General features: G+C 41.2%; 2 protein-coding genes across 3 annotated transcripts in view; one reads left to right on the plus strand and one right to left on the minus strand.

Annotated features, from left to right (window-relative positions):
• LOC6633244 (uncharacterized) overlaps positions 1-18,080 on the plus strand; it is a 91,306-nt gene that overhangs the window by 20,517 nt on the left and 52,709 nt on the right. The window lies entirely within an intron of this gene.
• Positions 7,311-8,487, minus strand: nullo. The gene has a single exon (XM_002057871.3). The coding sequence runs from the start codon at positions 8,417-8,419 to the stop codon at positions 7,718-7,720; it is 702 nt and encodes a 233-aa protein (XP_002057907.1). The 5' UTR covers positions 8,420-8,487; the 3' UTR covers positions 7,311-7,717.

Here is an 18,080-nt window from a genome sequence, read left to right on the forward strand (position 1 = left end):
CAAACTTAACATGAGCCGCGGCTGTTAGCTGAAAATGTTAAAAGTATTTTGCTGTTACAAATAAAATGTTAGCAAAGTTCGCCAGTTAACAGCATATATTATTACATGCTGAATTAAAAGTGTATGTTTCTATTGAAAATTGCAAGGAAAAAACTAAGGAATCGAGATTCGAGCCAGCATCTGGCAGGGCACCGGTTCACATCACGCATCTAACTACTGAATACATTTGTCGCCTTGCCGAGCCTTGGCAAGCAGTTTATTTTAAGAGCCAGCTTTTGAGCCAGCTTTTGAGCCAGCTTTTGAGCAATTCGAATGCAAATTTTAGTTCCAGAATATATATAATTTTTTTTTTTATTTCCTCGGTATTTTATATGAGGCAGTTGTCGGCTTTCATTTTTCGCCCTGGCCTCTAATTTTATTGCTATGCTGTTGTCTGCGCTTATTTAGTATGCCCTTTCATTATCATTTACTTATGTCCTTTCTTTCGCATTTTTCTCTGGCCTGTTTTATGTATTTTTTCTGTTAGCTTTTTAATTGGCACTTACGCTTACGGCTTATGTACAAGTCATGTCCTTGCCCCCGCCCGCCCTTGTTGTGCCGCGAACTGCCTAATTTATTTTTCGGCAAATGCCTTTTATCCTTTTGTCATTTGCTGTACGTGCGCGCGTGTGTGTGTGTGTGTGTGGCCCATGCCCAAAATGAGGTTCAACTAATTGCGTAACGCATACGCCCCGTGCGCTTTAAGTGGGCTTTACTGCAAGACTGCAGAGCAGAGTCTTTGCCAATCGATCCTCCCCCCTCACTGCCTGACATCCCCCCATATTTAGCTGCTGCTGCGCGCCTGGCTTTTTGGCTGGTCTTCAATTTATTGTGTGTGTCCATGCGGCATTTTATTATCTCAATTTGCCGCTGCCAGCCGAAATCCGGCGGGATTTGTGGCATGATTTAGTGCTGTGTGCAGTGTCATTAAAATTTAATTAAGCGCCAAGTTCATATGCATCTCAAAGAGAGGCAGTCAGCGAAGTGGAGAGAGAGAGAGAGAGAGTGGGAAGGAGAGGCAGCGTATAAACTGACGCAAGAAAGTAACGCAATGGCAAGAATCTAATTTGCTTTTCTGAGTGCGCATACAAAGCAGATTGTAATAATTTATAACATGATGAACCTGTTTCTGTCAACCTACACACACCTACACACACCCACACACACTCACACACACATTCAGGCGCGAATGCACATGATTTGTTTGCAACAATTTTGCATACATATATGCCAAGACAGGCCAGCGGAAAGCGCAAAATTCTTCATAATAACAATCGTGATAGCAGCAACAAACAGCGCCACGTATCAAGTTGTTTACCTTCGATTGGGCCTGCTCGACCTTAAGTTACCCTGCAAAACGAGCATATAAAGCAACTGTCCGCGTGCTGTTAACTAACAACTGTACAAAGAACAAGATAGATATGTCTGCTGTTACTTACAGTTCTCTGTTAACGTACTGTTAGAGAAAAGTTGTCTATTCCCCAGCTGTATTTGGGCTGCTCTTACTAACATTATGGCTTTAATCTCTTGTCACTAAAAGAAGACCTGCTCTTGAATGCACAAATTGGGCTCTAGTTAACAGTTTGGTAGTACAGTCACTGCAACGTTTGATATGCTGTTATTGCCAACTAAAGCAGCTGCTGGCTTGAAAAGTAGTAACTTAACAAAAATGTTAGTGCATAAGAATTACCAGCTGTTAAAATTAAAAATTATTTGCAGTCACTTTAAATTGCTGGCTAGTTAGGCGACTGCTTTTACTAACAATGTGTGCTGCAGCATGCTGTTATTAAATGTACGTCTTATGTGTATAAGCTGTTATGTTTCAAACATTTTCTGACTATGTTAAACATCTGTTAACAAATATGTGCTGTTATCAACAGCTATCAGCTCTGTTATGCAGCTGTTAGCAGGGCTAGCAGCTGCAAATGAAATAAAACCAGTGACCTTCACCTACTTAATGCACCTGATTTATTGCGTTTCCGAGAAAAGAAATCCAATTACTATTCCTCTTAAAAGACTAGTAGAATTTGCAAGCAAGCACTCTTGATAGAGTGGATACCAGTTCCTGGAAGCACTCCAATATAAATCTAAATGTTAAAAGATATTTTTCGCTGGAATTGAATTGCCAGCTGCGGTTGTACATCAACATACCCAACGATGATGATGATGCCGATGCCAGTAATAGCAAATTGTTGGCTGCTGTGCGATGATGATGATGAGAACCCGGGCAGCTATGTATGGGCGTACGGGCGGGGGTGTTGTCTGGCAAGGTAGAGGCATAAAGATTGTTACCATATTGCTATCATTTGCACACAATCAGCGCCAGCGTCAACAGACGCGAATGCCCGACTGCAGAGACAGCGACAGCGACAGCGACGGGCAAGAGCCGCAAGGCAAGTGGACCAGGAGTAGGGGGAGGCGTGGCGGCGATGTCGCCATCAACTGAAGCGGGCGCCGGTGGAAGCGTCAAAGGGAAATAAAACGATTTGATAGCGTTGCCAACGATAACGGCTGCGAATGACGTTGCCAACCACAAGCACGAATGAGGCATGAAAAATGGCAAATGTGGGCGGGGAGTTGCTTGGGGGGGGGGGGGGGGGGTGTGTTTGGTCATTGTCATCGGGAAAAGTGCGAAAATTGCGGATAAATTGAAATATAAAATTTTAATAAATAGACCAAAATCAAATTTCACAGGTTACTAATAGAAAAAGAGTCTACCGGAGTGTGTGCGAGTGTGTGCATGTCACAAATCGTAGCTCTCTTTAATGCTTAAAGCCACACACACACATCAACGCACACACACAGTAACTTCTCTTCACGCACCAAAACTTCGCTTACATGCACAGCCAGCTCATAAAAACAAATAAGAGCGGTTAGCAGCGACTGCGCCATACCCTGTGCCGATTTCAAAAAACAGTTTCGAAGCTTCAAACTGAGAATATTACAAAATAGATTATTTTTATCTTTGAGCGTGGCTGCAATATTTGTGACTCATCAGTAAAATTACCTTTGCCCTAAAGATGCGATAATGATAATTTTTTATTACTTTCTGATGCGCAGAAGCACAAGAAATTTGAAAAAAAAACCCAACCAATATACTTTCTAACATATTGCGTACAGGGTATTGAACATAAACTCCAAATTATCGAATGATTAAGTTTTGAGGCTCTAAAAATAGCGGCTACAGCAGCAGCTGAGCCGTAACCACAGTCTGGGAAGTTCATAGAGAAACTTCCAGTAAAAGGGAATAAGCGATGCGAGACGAGTAGGGAATGATAGGGGGGGGGGGGAGTAGGGAGGTTGACTGTGTCGCGACCCACTTAAAATGCGTGAAATGTGGCAGCGCGCATAAACTGACAAATTTATTTGATTAGCCGAAATGTTGCCAGCCTCGCAGACTGCACGTATGCAATTATTTATGTTTTATCCCACCCTCGGGTCCCCCTTAAGCGCTGCGTAATTGCCCTTGCTGGTAGGTTAGGGAGAAGGATATGGGGGGGAGAGTTCTGCTTTGATTCATGGCGACTCGGCTTTGGCCTCGGCCTCGACTGCAGCGAGCGGCATTAAGTCTGCGCCCGAAATTGAAAAGTATTTGCCGGCTGTTTGTCTTTCTCTGCTGCTGCTCTTCTTTTGCGTACGCCCCTCTTCTCCCATCCCCCGCACCGCTGCCTGCGTTTGGTCTTTGTTATTTGCTTTTGGCTCTTGGCCAATCCGAGCGGCTTTGTTCCGTTACGTTTTGTTTTTTTGTTTTTTTTCAGTTTGTTGTCTTGTGACATCCGAATACCCTTCCAGCGGAGGCCTCTATTGTGATTTGTTCATAGAAGTCGACAATCCTATAAATGCTAGTTACAAAAATATGTCCTTTAAATGAGCCGAGTCTCTTATTCCACTTTAATTCCTTTCTTAAACGTTTTACAGGCTTTTAAAAAATTAATCGTAGCCCTTAATTTAGATCATTTTAGCCTAGGTAAATGTATTTCCATGCTTAACTGGAAAGTAGACGGTCTAATATGGCAGTTGTTAGGGTATACGGCAGTCGTATTGTTGTTTTCAGCTGTGCGCTTGACTTGCTCTTATTAGCTGCTCGCCGTTTGAGTGCGACATTTGGTAAACACGCGTTACTCATACGCCGCGTGTTGCCGCATGTTGCATGCTACATTTGGCTGTCTTTCTGTCTGACGGTCTGTCCGTCTGTTCGTCTGTCTATCTGTCTGCTACTTTTTTCTTGTTCCGCTTTCTGTTTTGCTGCTTATAATTGCCTATTAGTTTTCATTTGTTGATTTTGTTTGCCTGGCGTAGCGCACGTGACGCGTCGCTTGTGGCTCTTGGCTTTGCCTATCGATTTGCTCAAAGTAGGTCCGAACCCATTCTAAGTGGACACTATCTAAATGGAATGACATGTGCGACGAGGGGGGGTTGGCATTTGGCTTCAATTTGGATAAATGTGGCTGATATGTTGGCAAATGTTGCCTACTCTTTGATAGTAGCTGTGATTTAACTGGGCCATTGATTGAGTTCATTTGCTACCAATTTCCCTCTCTGCGCCGCCCCGCGCCCTCTCTGTCTTCTCTGGTTCTCTGTGTGAACTTGTGCCAATTTATGTGGCCAGCTTTGCGGTTCGTTCAACTTGTTGTCATCTTTTTTCGCGTGTGCCACAAATATATCATTGCGGCATTTGCATTATGTGGCGCGTCGTCTCTGGCATTTCGCCTGCCACTTGGCAGCCTCATAAATCGTTTGGCCCACTCCTCAAACCTCTTTAGCAGCCCGACGCATATCAGCGCAACATTTTTGTTTCCCCCATTTCTTATTTTTTGCTTTCTGACTAATGAATGAATTTCACATTTTGCATTTTCTTTGGCTTTTCTTCTCAATCAAATTGAAATCACCAGCGACAGCTGGCAAGAAAAACAAACAATTTTCAAAATAGAAAAGACGCATCATCAATACAAATCGGTGGGAGCTGCGAAATTGGCTGATTGATAGGCCCGATAAAAATTACAAGTGAAAATAAACAAATAAAGTAAATAGCAGCAGAGACCGAAAGACTGTTAACGCCAAAGCTGGAATACTCTTTATTTTCGAAGACATTAAAGAGTACTTTTTTTTTGAAAAAATCCTTGTACATAGGCATTCATACATAATCAATATACATCATACATACCTTATATATATATCAAAGTACCTCATGCATGCATCGCATATGATGTATCATGAGTAGATTATTCCCGCTTCATTTATACATCATGCATACATCATTAGGATATCACTTGTTTATCAAGCATATGAATATATGAGATGTATGTACATATTACATATTACATATTACACATGAATCATAAAAACATCATTCATACATAACAAATATATCAACATATACATCATCATACGTTTACATGCATTGTCATTCATCATACGGATACATGAATCAGACATATCCACATAGTTGTCATATCGTATATATATTTTTCTCTCTCTCTCTCTCCCTCTCTCTTTCTACCTCCCTCTCCTTAATTGCTATTACTTTTTACCTTTTTGTACCTTCTTTCCTGTGTTTTTATCTGTCTACTTTACTTTTTTGTCTACTTCTTTTCATATATTGAGAAATATATTATCATACATCAGCATCGTTTTCTCTCTATTCTTAACTATTTTTATACCCTGAATCCATTAAAAATGGGTATGTAACAGGCAGAAGGAAGCATCTCCGACCCCATAAAGTATATATATATTTGATCAGCATCAATAGCCGAGTCGATCTAGCCATGTCCGTCCGTCCGTCCGTCCGTATGTATGACGGCAAGCATCTAAGAACATATAAAAGCTATAGACTTGAAATTTTAGATGCAGGTGCTCCTAGTGCCTGCGCAGATCGAGTTTGTTTCCGATAATCGATAACATACTCCGTTTCCAAGCAATCGAAAAAAAACGATATCGATATCCTGTTCTTTGGGTAATTTTGGTAAAAAATAAGAGCTAGAGTCACGAAACATGATATATTGCTTCTAAAATAGAATACATATATATGCATTTGATGTTGGAAGAAGAGGGTTCAGGGTATCCCCTAGTCGGGAGCTCCCGACTAGAAACTCTTACTTGTTCACTATTCTTCTCATGGTGTTTATCTTTTCCTCTTTCAAATATAATGATATCTCTCACTGCTTGTCGCTTACAATCTGTGTCCTTTATTCACATCTCCTCGCGAGCTGTTCCACATCGTCATTCGTAAATGTTTCACTGATAAAGTGCAATCTGTTGCTCCCCTCTCCCTGGTCCAAGAACTGCAGGGCTTACATTTTATTAAGGGTATTACAAAGTGTTGGGCAGACTAATTGCAAAACCTCACAGACCCACGTCAACCCGCCCACCCACACACACACACAGACACATACACACAGACGAGCCTGCCATGTTGCCGCTTGCCACACGATTTTGTTCTCGTTCTTTCGACTGTTGCATTTTTGGCTGCATTTTGGCTTAGTTTTATTTACTTTTTTTTGGCTTTTCTATTTGGCTTTGTGAGTTGGCAGCAAATTCATTGACGCTGATTAATTGCCGCCGCCAGTGACCCTGCCCCGTTTAGGGGCGTTTGCTATTTCGACCAACTGCAAAAAATCGTCTGCGGCGGTTTTCCCAACTGAAATAAAAGCTTGAAATACAAATGCCCCCAATTACTGTCCCATTTCATAAAAGCCAGTTTCATCTTCATACATCAGAGACTGAGGATTAATTTGTATTCATTTTGTATTTGGCTTTTACCCGCTCAGTAAATGACCGCTATTCCTTTTAATGTAGACCCTTATCCATATGAAATGTATCTTAACATTCCAATCAAATTGATTTAAGTTACTTTAATCAATCGATTGATTGATTGTCTTTTTTCAACTACTATGCATTGATCAGATGGATAAAAGTACAACTCTTTATGGAAAATTTTATCAATTGATTGATTGACGAACTGATTGATTTATTGTTTTTTTTTTTGACTTACCGATCAATCAGTTTGCTTATTGTCTGCATATTACTTAGTGATATGCATATTGATTGGCCTACTGATTGATTATTTAGCCAATTCGAGATTAAAATCATTATACTGCCTTCATTTATGTTGATTGATTGACGGACTGACAGTTGATTTGATCTATAAGAACGGCGGAGATATATCGTGCGAAATAATGTAGTTACCCCAATAATACGTTTATTTGGTCTATTCTACATTCAGAACATGGTTCAAATTTTGTTTTAATACATCAAATCCGATTGATGGATATATTTATTGATAAAAGCAACTTGTATATAACTACATTTATATTTCTTAGCTTAAATTCGAGCTAATTGACTAAGTCTAGGTTGTTTTATCCTGGTATACTTCGCACATTGTCATTGATTGTTTTGATTGACTGATTGATTTACTTCAAATTTCACATATCTCTATTGGATGCAGCTATAAATTTATATCTTTTGTCTCGTGCGTATAATCCCTTATTTAACTGCTAGTTTTATATAAACTACAGACTGCCTCTTTCAAGTGATTGATTGATTGAGTGCTTTGATTGTACTGTCCTACATACATTTCAGTTCGAATTGTATTCAAACTAAAACATTTTTTTTGATTTACTTAAATACGAATTTTAAAAGCTATCACATTACGGATTCCATTTCGTTACTACAAATGCCATCAAATGCGTCGTTCGTTGCGACGGGCATAGTAAAAGCCGCCATAGTATTCCTCCAGATCGCATAGCTCCCGCTGCAGCTGCTCCTCCAGCTTGGCCTGGGCGGCTCGCTGGCGTGCCGTCAGACGCCGCACGCTGCTCTGACTGCTGCCGGGCAGGCGGAAACTCAGACGGCTTCGCACCTTAACATCGCCCACGACGCACTCCTCATAGAGCGGCGGCTCCTCCTGCCGCACCAGTTCCTCGTGCTGTGGGCAACGACGTGCGTCCGTGTGCGAGGGAAAGCCACGCGGCGTTGTCTGCCCCGAGAGCGCCTCGCTGATGTCGTGCGGACGCGGCGCGGCCGGTAACTGACGCTTGCCACTTGTATGCTCGAACATGCACTTCCACTGCGCATAGTTGTTGTCCGCCTGCGTTGGCTGCTTCTGCTGCTTGGGCGGCATCAGCAGGGTGCTGCAGCTGCCGAAGGAGGAGCAGCGCGGCATGGGACGCAGTAGAGCAGTGCGTGCGCTGCAGCCGCGTTGGAAGCCGCCGCTGCAGCCAACGCCGCGTCGCTTACTTGACCGCAAATGGCGGTTCAGAGTGCGGCGCAGCTTGGCCAGCAATTGGCTGAATTTTGGTCGTGGCGACAGGCAGCAGCCACAGCCGCTGGGCGTCGTGTTGCTGCCACCTGAGCTGGCGGCGTTGGAGTGTGAATTGCCCATACTTTCGAGTAGGTGTTTGGACTTCTCTGTCGAATATGTTTAATAGATGTGTGTACTTTGCGTGTGTGTTGCTCGTCTGGCGGTCGAGAAGCTTCTGTGTGCTGTGGCCTCCGCGGCAGCTGTATTTAAGGCCAGTTACCATTTTACCTGCCCGCCCAGGTACGCGTTTTGTGCAATCTTATTGCGACCGTTGCGCGCCATAAAAGCTGCCTGCTTTGCATCCCATTTATGAGGCATCATTAAATCGGGTTTTGTGTAAATCCCTTTTGGTTTTTGTCGCACCACAAGGCCTCATAAAAGCGCACGTGTTCGCGCCTGGCAAACCTGCCCGCCTGACCTTTGCCACAACATGCTGCAAGCTGTGGCAATTGTCTGCAGTTGGGCGCCACTTCAGACGACTGCTAATTGTTAATGAATTGCAGCAGCTATCATTAGCCGCAGCTATCATTCAGCTGCCACATGCGCCACTTGCAACAGCACTTGCTGACGTGGCACAGATGAAGCTCTGCCCCGGCTCCGCATTTGTTTGCGGCTTTGTCAATTGTGGCTTTTTGCGTGTCAGCAAGGCCCTCATTAGCCCGGCTTTGGCCACTTGTTTATGCAACTTGTGTCTTTCACACGCATATGCAATATATACAACATTTAATCCGATTAAGTTTTGTCTAGCTTTAGTTTGCCTTTGCCTGCGACTCTTTCAATTATCCATACTACTTTCGTCATGCTCCTTTTCATAATTTCATTTGCTTTATTTTCTGGTTTTGTTTGTGCATTTGAATACCTCTCACCACCGGCATTCTATAAACCCTTTTAAGCCGAATATGGCGCAACATGGCCAGCTGTGCCAATAAACAAGGACAATAATGAATTGTGCACTTATATCCACATCCAGCGTGAGTTTCTAACCGGGAGATCCGATTAACCTTCCTAAGGAATATGTCTTCTCTAAAATAAAGCTGTCTCCTTTTGACATCTATTCAGAAAACCTAGTATAGGTTTAAATAGTTGCCTTCAAGTTAGTATATTAGCTGCCCCAGAACATTTCTTTATAAATTTTATGTATTTTTTTGTGCCTATATAATGACTAAACATAAGTATATCACACAAATATTACGTACAGCTTTTTCCAGCTACTACTCCCAAGGTTAACCTATTCTAACTAAGAGACTATGACTTTAAAAGTTAAAACATTTCGTATCTGGATTCATCCAATTGTTTCATTCAAAGAAGTACATCCATCGAAATTCTATTCTATTTCTAACTATTCTATTCTAACAGTTCTTTGCTTTTCGGACTTCGCAAAAAATTTACATAAAATCTTTATATCATACGGAATTCGAATCGAATTATAGTTGGAATAATCCTTTACAGAGCAATTTGCCAGCTACTTCTCCTAGGCTTGACCTACTTTAACTAAGAGACTATAAGAGAATTTAGCATGTGGATTTATCCAAGTAAAATATATATAAAAAATCTTAAAAATATATATATGCGCTGCTTTAAATATGCGGCTCATCAATTTTGTATTAAATCTTCAAATTACACGAAGCTTAAATGGAATTATATTTATGAGAATCCTTTAATGCGATTTCAAGTCAATTTATGCACATAAAATTTACCAGGAATCATTAACACCTCACTGAAAATTTGTATGCCAATTTGCAGCTGTTAAAAGTATATTTTAATTTAGGCAAACATTTTTAAATGCGCAATTGCAAATGCGTAATTCGCATGCGTTTTAACATTTATTAGTAATTTCCCATGGCTGATTGAATGCGAACCAACAGTTGCGAGTGCACTCTTCAAGCGAATGCACTCAAATCTCCGATGATTCAGTCCGACATGATTTGTTTCTAGAATCTCAATGCGCTTCATTCTATATATATACATATATATAGCTGGGATTTTCTGCGCCTCGACGTTGTCCGTGTGGCATGTGTGAAATTGGAAGTGGCTGCAGCCCGAGCAAACGTCAACATCATTCAGTTTGCCGCAAGCTGATGGAGCCTGGGAGCGGGCCCAGCTGGAAATTCATTTGCGAATTCCAGCACAAGCCAGAAAAATAAAATACACATCAAATAAAACACACATGAGGAAAAATGCAGCAAGCTCTGGATAAGAGCTCTGCTCAACTTTTTGACTCATCTGTTAAGTCCAGATCTGAGCTTGGTATAATAAATATGAGCTGCTATTTAAATAATAGTTCAGACCTCAATTAAATCATTTTAATTTCATTTTAGTCCAGTGTTGGACAGGGCGAGAGAAAAGTAGAGTAAGAAGACGCTTCAAACAACTTATTGACCGAATAAAGCGAAGAAAGCGTAAGAAATTACGATTAATAAGAAAGAAGCACAAATATTTGATATGTTTAAGGCACTTGCATAATGTGCAAATTATAAGCTCTCAAACTTAATGCATAATTGATAATAAATTACGGCCTATAGGGCATCTCCCGGACGCATTGAGCTGCTGTCCCCACTTTGAGCTGTGAAAGGGTCTGCGAAAGTAACCAACGTTGTTGTTGCTGTTGCAGCTGACAGTGACGAGCACTTGCGGCTAGTGGTAACTAGTGTTGGGAAACGCGAGAGAGAGAGAGTGTGAGAGAGATGGAGATGGAAATGCGGCAGTAGCCTCAACTATTGCAACAATATGTCGACTTTTGGAATGCTATGAAAAATTGCTCAATGTTTAACTAGAGATGGGCGTGCATGGAAATTTTTTTCTGATAAATCAACAGTATAGTGTTGACAAGTGGCATGTTTTTTGCGTGTCCGTGCTAATAGTGCAAGCATGAAGACAAAAGCATGTGCGAAGCAGATATTAAAGCAGATAAAAATATGCAGATATACAAATATACTTATTAATATAATAAGCCTGTTTTAATATAACATATATCTTATACGTATCACTTACACATGCATATATGCAAGTTATTACATATATATGTAATGCAGAATGTTCACATTAAGAAAATGCATAAATTTGATATCTTAAAATCAGTTGAAAGCTCATAATTGAGCCCCAGTCTCTCAGTCTGCTTGGCTGAATATTCGTGTTTGCAACGTGTCATGTCCTGCCGTGTCGTGCTTGAGTCCTGAGTATTGAAAATGGTAACCATTTAATATAATTTTGACTGCATGACATGGCTTGCGCGGCTTCCATTTTTCGCTACCAAACAACTTTGAACTTGTTTAATTGAGTTGCATGCGGCGTGCGGCATGCGACATGCGGCATGTTGCATGTAAAACATGTCCAACGTTAATGCAGCAGGCAAACAAGCAACTCGGTAATTGGCTGCCTGTCAATTCCAATTAATTTATTATGCTATGACAATTTTGCGCAGTTTTTGTGCATTTTCTTTTGTGTTGAAACCACAATTTTCTAATTGATTTCCCACTGACCGCTGCAAACATGAGACGACTGTGACAGCACAAATATTTCTGACCCTGCCTCCTCTAGATTGAAACACGCCCCCTCGAATTGTTTTGCACGGGTGCAAAAGTTTTTCAATTAAAGTCGACCACAGTGTGTGGCATGGAGCTGGTTGTGGGTGGCTGTTGAGGAGGGGCCTTCTTTGCGCGAGAGGTGTGTCTGCAACAGCAAGCAAAAGCACGACATGACATGAAATTGCAGCAACAACAACAAGAACCAAAGGTGGCACTGTCTGCCTTTGTTTTTATTTGGTTTGCGTCCCAACTGAATTCATGAGGCGTCGCAGCGTCAACAGCGCCGCCTGTGACTCAATTCCTGCGCCCCTTCTGCAGGACCTCTTCCACCTCACCCTCTCTCTCTCTCTCTCTCACACACACAATCCTGCTCCGGCTCACTCTATTTCTCTAGCGACTTATGCCCACGGTATATGCATTTGAGATAAACTCGATTTGCTCATAAATCCCAAAGACACGCACGAGAGCCCTCGCAGGGTGCAGCTCGTGAGCTCTTCGTGGGAAGTAATGTCACTTTAAATTTACAGTCTATTGCAAAAAACTTATTAGTTTAATAAAGCAACCATAATTTAGTCAATGATTTTAGCCGCAACCCCAGCACTGAGCTTACCATTTTATGACAAAATTATAATACTCTCTACATACAAAAAATATGAACGATCGGGCGTTTATTATCACAGATTTAGTCTAATCCAAAGCCTTTTGAAGATCCATAAAAACCTAATATTGCGCCGCTGTATGGAGAGAGAGAGAGAGAGATAAAGATGTCGTCTATGTTTCGCTCTCTGTCTCTCTCTCCCATACCCACTCGTCTCTCGTTCTCACTCTCTGTCAGTCGTTTTGCCCTCGTGCTCGGTCGTGTCACGAGCTCGCGCCCAAGTGTCATGCCTGCACACAATTAAATTAAGCCGTGCGCAACGCAATGGAATGGAATTGGAACGTCGTGGAATGGAACGCGGTGCGTCGACAGTAGCGTTTATAACTGTGGTTGCTTTTCATGCTTTACGGCCACGCTGGGCTGGGCCAAACATATGTAAAGGCCATAAAAAACAGGCCATGAAAATTGTTTATTATGAACGGAGTTCATTTTTTACCCGCCGCTGCTTAACCCTTTCACCCGCCAAACCCTTTTTGTGGGTTACAAAGGCACAAGCAAAACCGAAAAGAAAGAAAAGAACACATCAATTGCCGGCTGACGTTCCCGGAATACCAACGCTTTTCAAGTGGTCTGCACTTTAACCTCCAACCCCTGCCCATCACAATGCCAGGGGCCATGCAAAATTCAAGTTTATTGATGTTCTGCAATTTTTCATGCGCAACAATTGGCCAAAAAACAGTTGACACTCTATCTATTTGTATGGCTGTCTCTGAGTGTGTGTGGGTGTGTGTGTGTGGGTGTGTGTGCTGGTTCCCTTGTTAGCCACACAGAAGGTTCTTCTGTCTGCGGCTGGCACAAAGCTGACAAAGCGAATTTGCCAACTTTCAGTTTAAATACCCTGTAACCATAAAACAACCACACTGGGATAAAACAATTTAAAGCATCTGTTGGTAACCAACTATAGAATGCAAGCCCGTAAAATCCTATAAAGTTTCTGCTCTCTGGCTCTCTTTTTAATTGTATTTATTGCATTTTATATATATTTTAATATTATAAAATTTCATTTGTTTTTTGATTAATTCAAGTCAAGGTTTTTTTTTTAAATATTTAATAAATGGAAATCGACATTCTCACTTTATTTGTAGCTATTTCCAATTGTATTCTAAATTATCGCTAGATTGATTCAGTTTTGAGTTTTTCAGTGCGAGGTTCTCGTATTTTCAATCGATATGTGAAAAATCCCATATAAAAGGAGCACATTTCCCCCACCTTCTTATTTAAGATATTTATATTTGAATTCAAATTATAAAGTTTTATTTCTAGTCAACTGCTGCGTTCAAATCAAGTATAGCTGAGGCAAAAGTGTTTTGCTAACAAAACTCTTTACAAGAAATAAGGAATTCATAACTTTTTCAATCAATAACTTTTGACATTCTTCCTCTTGATTAACTATAGTATACATATATAACATAGATTTTTAAATTTATTTACATTTTTTTTAAAGATTTTTATTTTGATTTTAATTTTGACAAATGGGGCGTGCAGTCCATTTTCAGGCAACAAAGCGTTCGAGTCCCAAAAAAAATCTTTAGATTTAATTTTAATCAAGAAGGATTTTTGCTTCAACCTTGACCTAGCTGCTAGATATTTGCGCAGTCGAGCACTTGTTTGTCGTTGATTTGCCGCCTCAGGCGAATTGCGATAAGGTATGCAAAATCAAAGTTATATTTTTTTTGTTGTTTTTTGGATTCTCAGACAAAGCAGGTACACGTAACGGTACAGATACTACTTAACGGCTAGTTAGATGTGAGGCTTACTCGGGGGAAAAGTTTCCTCGAAATGTGCTCGACAAGTTTTGTATGCGAACAGAGCAAAGCTTAAACGCAAATTTGTAATCTTTAAAAGGGAATTTATTGCCAAAGCGGGGCAAGGCTTCGTTTCAGCTGAGATTTGATCGGTTGTTGTAATTCGCAATCGGTTCGAAGTTACTCGAGCTTTACCTGCATACTTCATGGTCTTTAGCTTTTCCTTTTTCCTAAGCGAATACTTAATTTTTGATAGTCTTTAGTTACGGGTGTAACAGAACCCCCTTCGCGCACTCATTGCCCACTCCCCCTTGCATCAGCATTTGCTCTTGACATAGTTCGCAACTAGCTCGTCCCCTGCCTTTTAATAATGATAAGTGGAAGCTGATAACAAAGTTTACTAAACAACGTCAAGTGTAAGCAAAAGTTAATAATGCCCACACACAGACAGACAATTGGCCTGAAATCTTTTGGCAGCGACCCACAAATTTTTGGCCAGCCGCAGTTAACGCAAGGAAACTAAGCCAAAGGCAGGTTCTCAATATATATATCTACACACTTATACTTCGCATATATCCTATATATATATATATATATATAGTATATTTGTAGTTTTGTTTTCTTTATGTCAGGGTTAAGGACAACTGCTGCACGCATCACTAGCAATCAATCAATTTGCTGGCAAACAAAAACACAAAAAAAAATAGATATAAACACAACTCGTTGAGGAAAAACGCCGCCGGCTTAAGTTAACAGCATCTAATGTGATTTTTAGACACTCGCCTACAGATAACAACAACAACAACGACTTGACCCGTCTGTACACTGAGCGAAAAATCAGCTGAAATCAGAGCATATCAATAATCATTTTAATCATGGTTGAAGTTTTGGTGCTTAGACTCCGATTCTTGTGATTTATGACAACAAACTATGTGTATATAATAAAGCTCAAGGCTGTTCATATGTAAATGAGTTTTTGCTATTATTTTTTAAGACTTGCCTTAGCTTCTATAGTTGTTGAGGCTGATGCGATATGCTTTCTCAAAATCGACATATGCATAGATATTTGCGAAATGAAAGTCTATATCGCACAAATTAGAATCTTTTTCTGTTATTAAAGATTTGGCTTAGGCTTTCTCTCGGTGTATGCCACATTTTGTGTTATGTTGCCTTTAAGTATTTTTGTGTATTTTTCATAATTGAATTTGATTAAACACAAAACGTTTCGGTTTCGGGGCTTTTCGGTTTGTTTAGTCTTCGCCTTGGAGGAGGAACCCGTCTAATAAACGGAGAAGCTGCCGGCACAGCTCGGCGCTATCCGCTGTTTACACACATCAAATTCCAAGTCTGCATTTTTATACCCTGAACCCATTAAAAATGGGTATAAGGGTATATTGTATTTGTACAAAATCCAAATGTATGTATCAGGCAGAAGGAAGCATCTCCGACGCCATAAAGTATATATATTCTTGATCAGCATCAATAGCCGAGTTGACTTAGTGCCTGCGCAGATCGAGTTTGTTTCCGATAATCGATAACTTACTTCGTTTCCAAGCAATCGATAAAAATCGATATCGATATCCTGTTCTTTGGGCAATTTTGGTAAATAATAAGAGCTGGAGTCACGAAACATGATATGTTGCTTCTAAAATAGAATATATATATGCATTTGATGTTGGAAGAAGAGGGTTTAGGGTATCCTCAAGTTGTTGGTTTTGTTTAGCTACTTTCCTTACTCGTGCTTCCTTTTTTTTCGCCCGCCTGCAAATGGCCATGGCTGGAAGAACAAGGCGGGCGGCAAGGAACGAGGCCTGGAGATGGGCCATAAATTCATCAGGGCTCTAAATGACTTTGTGCTGCTGCTGCTGCTTCGAGCTCGAGCGTGGCCAGGGGAGAGGTGTTGGATGCAGGGGAAATAGTGAAATAGATGCCACACAGCTGCATATAAAACCGCAACATGGGCCATAATCCTGGCAAGGATTACAAGCCCAACGCCTTGCGATGGGCGAATTAAACTGAAACCCCGCGACGTTTTTCCATAAAATTCCAAGTGCTATAAACCGCACACACACACACACGCGCGCGCACACACACACACACATATGTGCGTGTTGACTGGTTAATCTGCGGCTTTGGCTCAGCTGCGGTTAGCATTGGCCCAGCCCGAATCCTGGCCAGAATTCACGCGCACGCGACATATTCAAGTGGGATCAAGTGGCCCCTAAATCCAGCCGATTTAAAGAGCACTCAATTGTGTCATCTCAAGTGTTGCATTTAGTAATTAGAGCAGCTTATGCCCATATATACCCTGTATATGCCTTATACCCTATATCTGGCCGCATCGTTAATTCAGCTACTGATCCCCGCCCAAGCCCTGGGCCTAAGCTCAGTTTCAGCTCAAGCCAAACTATTTACTGCCTGGCTCAATTGATTGTCTTGGCTTGGTCTTAATCTGACAATCCCCGCGCTCTCTCTTCCTCGCCCTCCTCTCTCCCTGATTTTCTTAAAGTGTCGCAGCACTCTGCCTTTGCTCACTTTTTTTTTCAGCTCTGCCCGCCAGCGTCCATTAGAGCACTTGAATTATGCATGGCCCGGGAAAATAGATTGCTGGCCCAGACCACAAAGTTCTGACCTGCCTTCACGTTGGCTCCGCTAAAAGCTGAGACAGCGCATGCCACTTTTCTGCGTAATCCGGAGGACTCCAGCTAATGAACTATAAATGTGAATATTTTAACTCATGTAATAGCACTGCAATCCGGTTAGCTGTACATATAAATGAGTTTGTCCTGACATCAGAGCCGGAAACTTGCATTATTTGCAGAAGCTATGTTTTTGGTTGCAGTTGTGGCAAAAGTAAACTTAGTTGTTATAGAAAATCAGGAGCATAAGTTGTGTTTTGCCAGCTTAGCCTAGCTTTTATATCTAAGCGTTGGACTAGCAAGCGTGATGGCGCTGGTTCAAATTCAAAAAGCATTTTTAATTCGTGTATTTGAAATAACTTTTTGCACAAACAAGCTTGCATTAGCCTGCGTCGCTTTTGTGACAGGGGATTGGACTAGCAAGCGAGAAGTCGCTGGCTCAAATTCAACATAAAATTTAAAATCTTTCATTTACTGCAATAAACTGGATTTTCTTTTTGCACAAACAAACTTCCATTAGCCTGTGCAGCTTAGGTGTCTGGGCATCGGACCAACACGCGAGAAGCCGCTGGTTCAACTTCAGCAATTATTTTTACTAATTGTATTTGCTTATTAAACTTTATATTTTTATGTATTAAATCAGCTTTAATTGCAAACCTAATGCATGATTAATTCAAAGACTAATTAACGTTAATCTATGATATGCGCAACAATTTACATTATTTCCACATAGTTTTTTTTCAGTTGAAAACAATTTTTGTCAAATTAATTTAATATTTTGTATCTATGTGGTTTTTGCATATTGCACAAAGAGCTCATAAATAATATCAAAGGGTCCCCACACCTCTGCGGTAGGGTCACATACAATTTATGCCACACCCCTGTACACAGCCGCCCCTCCTTGCGCTCCCACTCCGGACCTATCTGCCCTCGAGCTTTTATTTCAATTTCATTTGGACGCATTTTTCGCATAAATTCCATAGAAAATAGCTCGATTTACTATTTATTACTGAGCACACAGAGCTATGTAGTCCTTTTAACCCACACACCACTCACACACACACACACACACACACACACACACGCCCGCACACACACCCCCGCCTTGCCATTTCTCTTCCCCCTTTGACCATCGGAAGTGGCCAACAATGAAAGGCCCCGAGCCTGGGGCCAGTT

This window comes from Drosophila virilis, chromosome X (assembly GCF_030788295.1).
Source record: "Drosophila virilis strain 15010-1051.87 chromosome X, Dvir_AGI_RSII-ME, whole genome shotgun sequence".
In the NCBI taxonomy this organism is placed as follows: domain Eukaryota; kingdom Metazoa; phylum Arthropoda; class Insecta; order Diptera; family Drosophilidae; genus Drosophila; species Drosophila virilis.

Coding starts and splice junctions, on each gene's coding strand:
- nullo (XM_002057871.3), bottom strand. CDS start 8,419: ATGGGCAATTCACACTCCAACGCCGCCAGCTCAGGTGGCAGCAACACG.